This window comes from Erinaceus europaeus, chromosome 12, assembly GCF_950295315.1.
Source record: "Erinaceus europaeus chromosome 12, mEriEur2.1, whole genome shotgun sequence".
NCBI lineage: Eukaryota > Metazoa > Chordata > Mammalia > Eulipotyphla > Erinaceidae > Erinaceus > Erinaceus europaeus.
The window spans coordinates 19,617,384-19,627,016 of record NC_080173.1 but is presented as its reverse complement, the minus strand read 5'-3'; the positions used below and the strand labels follow the sequence as shown (position 1 = coordinate 19,627,016).

Here is a 9,633-nt window from a genome sequence, read left to right as displayed (position 1 = left end):
ATCTAAAACAGGGAAATTAGGTCTGCTTCTATCCCAACCTCACCCCTGGCCCTAGTACATTGTTCTCATCAGTGCTGCTGATATTCAAAACCAAAAGGAAATGGAGAGAACATGCTTGTAAGTGTGTGATAATGTTAAAAATCAGATACCGATCTCTAATTCAAGTCTCAGTCCCTATTTCCTTTTATAGGGTAGATACAGACTCTTCCATTAAATGAATAAAAGAGAAGATAGAAGTATCATAAGCTTTTTCTGGTGCTAGGCTTAGATTCTAATAGGAGACTAATCTCAGTCACCCTCACCCTCTCCTAAGAGAATCAAGAATCAAGTCCCCAAACACACACACACACACACACACACACACACACACACACACTATAAATGAATTCTAAGAATGACAGAGGACCTAGTGGGGTCTATATTGTTATGTGGAAAACTGAGAAATGCATGTACAAACTATTGTATTCACTGTAAACTGTAAAAAAAAAATGAATTCAGACTAGATTGGGTGTGTTTAGGGTGGTATGACCTTAGATGAAAGAAATGAATTCAGTGAGTGTATGCTTTGTATTGAATTTGGTAAAAGAGTACATAGACTTCATATTATCATACTGCTTTGAACAGCTAGAAATGGGAAAGAATCAATAGATATTTTCAGTACTACCAATCAATATTTAGTTCATTACGGTTATCTGTGAGTGTAACAAGTATATTCACTGGTATGAGACTTTTATTGACTAGAGAACAATTTAAGCGAAGGACTTGACCCACTGAAGAGCTCACATCGCCATAAATAATGCAGTTCTACTGGGCAGCCACCTAAGACTACCCAGTGGTGTCTTAGATAAGCTTTATCTCCGCCTGTATTCGAATTGCAGCCTGATTCTGCCTTTGTGCAACTGGTAGATTAAGGAAAATGAGATTCATTATCTTTAAGAAGTAATGTGCAAGCAAAGCTGAGTTTAGCATGTGTTCACTCAGTTTGTTTTCATCAATACTCTAAAGAACAATACTTTTTGCTATTGTCACTGTAGAAAATTCACTTAGGGGATAAGGTACTGTCAGATTTTTGACAAGACAGCATCTATATCCTAATTTTCTCCAGTAGCTATGACTTTTGGCATGTTATTTGGCCTTTCTAATTCTAAGATTCTTCATCTGTAAAATGGAGATAATAGTACTACACACCTCATTGAGCTCTTGTGCTGAGCAAAGGCGGCAATATCCATGCTGTATATTTTCACAGTGGCTGGGACACACTGAACCAGAATTCAGCCAACACCAGCTCGTTTTTTCACTCTTGTTTTTCCATTCTAGGGTTGCACAAGGATAGGGGCAGTAAAGCAGCAGAGTAACATGGAACACAGCCTTGTGAATCCAGGAGGGCATAAGATCAGACTAAAGAGAAATGTGAGAGATCAAAGACTAGGCAACCTGAGCTAAAAGATAAGATCTGCAAAAATTTCTGGGCTCTCCGGTGTGTCTTATTTTATTTATTTTAAATTTTTTCAACTGCCACCAGAGTTATTTGGCTTGGTGCTGGCACACACACAAAAAAACCCCACCACTCCTAGTAGTCACTTTTTTTTTCTTCTTCCTTTCTTCCCTTCCCCGCACTCTTTTTCTTCCTCTCCTCTCTCTCCCCCCTCCATTCTCTCTCTCTTTTTTTATGATAAGGCAGACAGAAACTGAGAGGAGAGGGAGAGGTAAAGAAGGAGAGAGAGAGAGCAGCGCTACTGTACCAACTATGAAGTTCCCCCTGCAGATGGGACAGAGGATTTGAACCTGGGTCTTCAAGCATGGTAATATGCACTCAAGTGGGCATGCCACTGCATGGCCCCCTATGTCTGTGTTTTAAAAATGCTCCCCCATACCAGAAATGAACTGCATCTTTATGGCCCATGAGGTAACAGGGACTAATAAATCACTTTCCTAAAAATAAAATAAATGACTTTCCTTATTAACAAGTGTAACTGCAGTACCTCCTTTGTGATAACTGTAGGTTGAGATAACTCTTCAGTTTGATATAAGTCCAGGTCTGTCCAGCTTTCAAAGAGTAGTCTAGAAACTGCTACTGGAACTTGGAACAAAGTAAGCACAGACAATGAAAGTTAGCATTTAGAAACTTTGATTGCAACATGAAAGAGCAGTTTTATGCCTGACAAATCTAGTAATAAATAAGAATGTATATGTTTGTATCTATTATTTCAAATATCTAGTAACTGATTTTATAAAGTATCTTATTTATTTTGGATAGAAACAGAGAGAAATTAAGAGGGAAGGGGAAGATAGAGAGGGAGGGAGAGAGAGAGACAACAGCAGCACTGCTTCACCGCTCATGTAGTTTCCTTCCTACAGGTGGGGACTGGGGACTTGAACCCAGGGCTTTGCACAATGTAATGTGTGTACTAAACCAGATATGCCACCACCTGGCTCTCTAGTAATTGATTTTTAAAAATTCACTCTTTCCCCTAGTGTTTCACTTTTATTTTAAATAAAAACTAAAGGCCCATAACAGTTGAAATGTAAAAAGTCTGGCCCACCTGACTGTCTCCCTCCCTCCCTCTCTCTCCTTCCCTTTTGGATAGGAACAGAGAGAAACTTAGAGGGAAAAGGGAAATTAGGAGAGAAAGAGAGACACATGCAGTACTGCTTCACAACTTGAACCTGAGTCCTTGTGCACTTAAACGTGTGCACTCTACCAAGTGTGCCACTGCAAGGTCCCTAAAGTCTGTTTTTTTTTTTTTAATGACTTTGTTTTTATTTTAATTTTTCCCCTTCTGTCACCTTTGTTTATTGTCATTATTGTTGTTGTTATTGCTGTTGTTGTTGTTGGATAGGACAGAGAGAAATGGAGAGAGGACGGGAAGACAGAGAGAGGGAGAGAAAGACAGACACCTGCAGACCTGCTTCACTGCCTGTGCAGCGAACCCCCTGCAGGCTGGGAGCTAGGACTCAAACTCAGATCCTGATGTCAGTCCGTGCACTTTCGGCCATGTGAGCTTAATCCGCTGCATCACTGCCCAGCTCCCAAGTCTGTTTTTTTTTTTTTTTTTTTTTAATCTAGTGATACGTTTAAGAAGTATTATTCTAGAAAACAACCCGAGTTTTTAAAAGTATTTATTTATTATTGGATAAAGACAGAAGTTGAGAAGGGATGGGGAGATAGAGAGGGAGAGACACCTGCAGCCCTGCTTCACCACTCATGAAGCTTTCCCCCTGCAGGAGGGGACCAGGGGCTTGAACCTGGTCCTTGTGCACTGTAATGTGTGCACTTACCCAGTTGTGTCACCACCTGGCCCTCAACCTCAGCTTTTCCATTGCACTGAAGGAGTCAGTATATAAATTCTGAAAGCATTTTAAGACATTTGAGGAAATTTTCTAGTCTGAAATGGACTAACCCCCTATCTTCTGGAGGAGGGCTTAATGGAGTTTCACATCTGCATGATTCCACTGTTCATGGCAGATTCCTTTATTTTCTGACCTGGGTCAGTTCACCTCTCCTTAGGCACCCTGGTGGTCCCCCACTCCAGGGAGATCACCGTAATGATGCTGAACTTAGTGTGGACACCTGATCGGCATAGTGCACTACAGCCCAGAACTCCTGGGCTCAAGCAATCCTCCAGCCTCAGACTCCCAACAGTTTCCTTTACTTTGTCTTTTAAAATTTAAAGTTCCATGTTCACTCTCCAGCACCACCATAAACTAGAGCTGGGCAGTGCTCTGGTAAAAATAAAATAAAATAAAATAAAATAAAATAAGACAAAGAGGGAAAGAGAAAGGAGAGAAATGACATCATCTGCTCTGCATTGTGTTCCCATGTGGTCCTGGTGGTTTGAACTCAGTTCTTTGAGCATGGTAAAATCTGTACTCTACTGGATAAACTATCTCCTGGTGCCAAACCAATAGTTGAAAGCAATTGTGGAGACCTGCAGAGATAGCTCATTGGGCAGGACACATGGCCCAGGTTCAAGTCTTGGTACCACAAGGGAGGTTCCATGCCACTGGGGGAGGCTCTTCTATTTGGTGTTTTTCCTTATGTTTTTCAATATGATTGAAAAAGCCCCGTTGTAGTAAAATTGTGCTTGTATAAATTTCTGGCTTTACAAAATATTGCTTGTAATATTAAGCTTTTATGAAGAAAAAATAGACATCAAAGAAGGCGAGGTGATTAAAAAAAACAAAAACAAAAAACCTACCTTGTAAAACAAACACAACATAGCCAGCAAAGTAACTCACCTGGATAGTGTGTCTGCTTTTCTATGCACATGACCTAGGCTCACCCCTGGTCCTCCCCATACTGGAGGAAGCTTTGGTGCTGTTCTGTCTCTCTGTGTATCTTCTTTTTTCTATTTGAAAAAGTTAGCCTGGAGCAGTGAAGTTCCAGGGATGACAAAACAAACAAGCAAAAAAAACAAAAAAACAAAAACCAAACCCAAAAAACACAAACACAATTGTATGAAATAGAATACAGAGAGGCCCAAGATATGTTAGGAGCAAAAATCAAGCTTTCTTAAGTGTATTTGTTTTTGACTTTGAAAAAAAGTTACAATATGCTTTAAAAATGGAGCTAATATATAATACATAAACAATTATTATATTTGATAATGTTAAACCTATGGGGCATAATTATATTTTTATGTTACTTATATACCTTGTGTTTTTATTTCATACATTTAGAACTTGAGCTGAAAAGGCATGGATTTTCTCCCCACACTCCTGCCCTCAAGCCATTTTATTTGTTATTAACAGTGCTTTACAAGATTGTAAGATTTCAGGGTATAGTTTAACAACAACATCCATCACCAAAGTTTTATGCCCCTAAGAGTCAACCTGTTTTTTAAACATCATGAATGTATGATATTATGTGGCCTGGGAGGTGGTTTACTAGGTAGAGCCCACAAGTTATTATGTGTGAGGACTTGGGTTCAAGCCCCTGGCTACCACATGGGAGTGCCTATAGGAGGACGCTTTGCCAGTGGCAGAGCAGTGAGGCAGGGTTTCTCCTCTGTCTCTTAGATCTCATTGAAAGAGGTAGGGAACATCCAGCTTGGTATGGCCTGCAAAGTCATTTTGTCTAGCCCTGCCAAAGCATCTGCTCATTTGTAATATTACATGCTGATTTTCAAGTTGATTATTTTGTATGGCCCACAAATAATTTTATAAATATCCACATGGTGCTTGGCAGAAATAAAGATTCTTTACCACTGATCTAGAGGAACAACAACAACAAAAAAATGGCTACAAGGAGCAGTGCAGGCACCAAGCTCCCCCCTCCCCTACCATGACAAACCTGGTGACAAGAAAGAAAAAAAAAAAGAGGCCATATTGTATAATAAAACATACCATTGTGGCTTGCTGAAATTTTTACCTCTGTCATTTTGTGGTTTTTAATAAACATGTGAATGATGTGTCAAGAGGTATTCTTCAGGAAAAGTGGGGAAATACAGCAGATTCACTCTGCTTCTATTTATTTCTAAGTATAGACTTCCCTTTGGGAGTCCAATTCTATATGTTCTTTAAAATGCACTTACTATTCTGAACACAGCATTTCTTGACCAGGAAGAGGTTATTTTCATGCAAGATTCTCTCACATGGGCCTATTAAAATCTTCCAACATTTTAAATCCTTTGCTCTTCACCCCACTGTGCAGGATAAAAAGGATAGCAGATGAAATATTTTCATGAATTTAGAAGACCTCATTGCCTGTCTACAGAACAAGGATGAATAACTTGTTACAAATAAACAACATGCACAAGATTGGAAAGCCTAAAAATGTGTGTCAGTCATCATCAGTAAGGCAATAAGCTACTGTATCTGATCAGTTCTAAGACAGCTTTATTATAAGACAGCATTATTTTATGTGTCACCAAGAAAGAAGAAACATTGCCAATTCAAATAAAATATGCCGTCAATCAAAGAGTGTACCCTGACTTTAGAGGTGAAATATAAAAAAAATGTGCATTGTGAATTTAGTAAAATATGGCAATACCATAGTTTGATCAAAATCAGCAATATTGCCCAATATGATGACTTAAAGCATTTTAACAGCTCTTTATGCACCCCAAACATAAATGGAAGAATACATAAACATTTGCTGTAGCACACCTTCAGTTTATTGACCTATATAAAAAAAAATAGGTCTGAAAATGTCAGAATAGTAAAAGAATAAGCAAAAGATTATCTCTGTTTCTAGAAGACTATACAAAAATGCAAAGAATAAGTTATTTTTTTTGCATGTCTTTTTGTTTTCCAATTTTTTTTTGCAAACTTCATTTTTAATGATACAAATGACTAAGGGACAGTTTAACAAATCTTTATGCATATATTACGTGCTTTAGAATATCGATAGAAAATGTTCCCAAAAATTGTTCAGAAACTCCTTTATTTACAATATGAACAGGAAACTTGTATAAAAGAGGGGGGAAGGAGCACCTTATATATAATCTTGAAGCAGAATAAGATGACAAAAAAATTAATGTGGAATATGGAAATATTTGTTTAAAAAACCCTATAATAAACCGTAGTTAATTAGTTCTTCAAAGGAAAGTATGAGGTAGATTTACCCTCATAATTAAATCTACTGCAGCTTGAAGGGTTTTTTTTTTTTTTTGCTTATTTGTTTGTATTAATAACTAGTCTTGTTTTTGTCACTTGGTGACTTAGAACTGCCTATGGAATCTAGACAATATGCCAACTTTTCTAATGTTCATCATTTTAAGGCACACAACTCATCTATAATGATGTGGATTTCACTTTTTTTCACTATTTTGTTTTGGGTTCTTTCTGTATCACCTTAAAATCCTTTTCAAACTCTTGATTACAAAATTTTCCATATCAAGTCTGCCATTTCAAGTGACAGCCAAATTGGAGCTTTATCAGTTTGAATAATAGCTTATCATGCCATTGGTGTAGAAAGAAAAAAAGCTCAATGATAATGTACCTTAGAAAATTCATCAAGCAGGGTTTGTCAGTTATTCAGTGGGCTGCTTCGTTTCCCCCAATCCGTTACCATAAAGTTATATTACAGGATGATATGGCAATAAGTCTTTCCAGAACCCATCTTACGGTGTTTATGAAAACCATCACTCTTTAGTATATCCTAAAAACATTTACACTCACTCAAAACTCATTTCATGAAAATTCAGCTTTTCTTCAAGTAATTCTCAAATACTGTCTAAATTGTTCATGTCTGTATAGAAATAATGGTATTCTTTACCAGCTCACACATTATACTTTCTGATGGTGAGCAATGACTTAGGAGCTCTTGGCTTCCATTCTCTCATCTTTCTGAATTGTGCTCTGAAGTTTCCCATCTTTCTTTCTTATTGGAGACCCTGAACACACTTTTCACAGTTTTGAGGTTTGCCTTCAACAACTATTATTCCCATAAAAAGTGCTTGCTATCAATAACGGCTAAGTCCTTTCTTGGCAGTGGTTCAAGATGAGGTCCAACCTTGCTTGGTTAAGTTAGTGCCTGGAGCTTGAAAGGTAAATCGTCATCCAGGGGCTTGGTACAGCTTAATGTGGGAATTCACTTCTAGGATAGCATAAATTCTCTTCAACCTTTGATGCCATTTAGGTTTCTAAAGCCAACAGCCTTCTGGAAAGACGAACACATTTCACAAGGCACACCAGTGTGAGAATGCAGTGCTTGGTCAAGAGGTCCAACTGTAGTTCAGACTAATGTTCCAGGCTTTGAATCCTCATGCCAAAACAGCCTCTGTTCACCACTCTCCAGGCTGTCTTCCAATGAGTTTCCATCTGTACAGTCCAGTTGACTGGTCTCTGTGTACTGTCTATTGAAACAAGGCAGAAAAATTATGACTTGTGGTCATTTTTGTTCTTAAGAGTATAAAGACTACTACATTCAAAAAGTTAGTAGAAAGCCTTGTTAAGAAAACAATTCAAAACTTGGAAATAAGGCAAAGGATAATTACATATTCTTTCAGTCATGCATCAGTATTATCTGACAGGTCCATGCAAGAAGTACAAAATTCTTTAGAGAGATCTATTCTATTGTCTAGTCTGCCCTTACTATGATGAGGATCCAGATTGGGCTAAGTTATATGCTAACTTGTGGTGTTCCGTCTAAACACACATGATGTATTTTTATTTTATGTTATCTTATTTATTTTTTAACCAGAGCACTGATCAGCTCTGGCTTATGGCAATGTAGGGGATTGAATCTGAGACTTTGGAGTCTCAGGCATGAGAATCTCTTTGCATAACCATTATGCTATCTACCCTTGCCCCACACATGATGTTTATCTAGTTAAAATATGACTATGTATCTACCCCATCTTGCATGGAGCTTGAAGAAATCATGTTAAGTGAGATAAGTCAGAAACAAAAGAATGCATATGGGATGATCTCACTCATAGAAGTTGAAAAACAAGATAAGAATAGAAGACAATAAGCAGGATGTGGACTGGAGTTGGTATATTTCACTAAAGTAGAAGATTCTGGGGTAGGGTGAGGTGGGGTGCTTAGGTCCTGGAACATGATGGCAGAGGAGGACCTAGTGAGGGATGAATTGTTATGTGGAAAACTGGGAAATGTTATGCAAGTACAAACTATTGTATTTTACTGTCAACTATAAACTATTAATCCACCAATATAGAAATTAAAAAAAAAGAAATAAAATGTTTCAAAAGGAAAACAAACAAAAACCAAATTAACAAGAAAACCAAAACAGGAGTTGAATTGTAATACTTTAATTAACACTAAATTACTAATTTACATTGGGAGAAAAATAAGATAAAAAAAAGACTAAGATTTTATTACCCTATAGAACACAAACTGGTTTTGTTTCTAACTTAGTAATCTTATTTTAGGAGTCTTTCTTTCAGTTTGCTGAATTCAGTCTCTTGAATAGTCTCAGAGCCCAATTTACCATTTTGTTAGTTTTCTCATTAAATACTTAAAATACTTCTTGGACACATGCCCTTTTTTCTCTTTGTGTGGGTTATATTTTTAGCTTTTAAAAAGTGTTTTTAAATTATAAGCATCCTTTCAATTAATGGAGTGGATTAGATGCTTTCATCAAGGAAAAATATATTTGGAAGGAATCACAGGTCCCATATGGCATATTTTATATTTCCAGAGTCTACAGGTCAACTGTACACTGGATATTGTATCACACACACCAACACCACCACCAACAACAGCAAGAAGCATATTTGGATGTTTTATCTAAAAGATAGTATCCCAATTACAAATCATTCAAATTAGTAAAACTCCATTCTTGGCCTAGCAGGTTAGAATCATAGGTTAGATAGTTAGTAGACAGGTGTTTATTTCAAATTTCAATGTTGTTTAGTAAAGATGATTAAAAAGCTTTTGAAAGACATTTGGAGATAAAAAATATATATATATATATATATATATATATATATATATATAAATATGTAAAACCAGGTCCTTAGTGTTTTCATCTAAATTAAAAACAAGCTCAAACTCCCACCAGTAAGAGTAAGCAAAACTCCTCCTAAGCAAAAAGCAACACACACATTGGAGGGACTGTACTTACTACATCTGGCTACACTTAACAAAAGAGAATTTAAAACTGATCTCATTTCTGGAGACACAACCATTCTCCGGGACAGAAGCCCTTGGTTTTGCCTAGTAGTA

General features: G+C 37.2%; 1 protein-coding gene across 6 annotated transcripts in view; it reads right to left on the bottom strand.

Annotated features, from left to right (window-relative positions):
* Window positions 1–5,821: 5,821 nt before the first annotated feature.
* FRMD4B (FERM domain containing 4B) overlaps window positions 5,822–9,633 on the bottom strand; it is a 407,614-nt gene continuing 403,802 nt past the window's right edge. For all 6 annotated transcript variants that reach the window (XM_060202892.1, XM_060202891.1, XM_060202894.1 and 3 more), the window contains one exon: window positions 5,822–7,799. In XM_060202892.1, coding sequence (XP_060058875.1) covers window positions 7,679–7,799 — 121 coding nt within the window. In that variant the 3' untranslated portion in view covers window positions 5,822–7,678. The remainder of the gene's footprint in view (window positions 7,800–9,633) is intronic.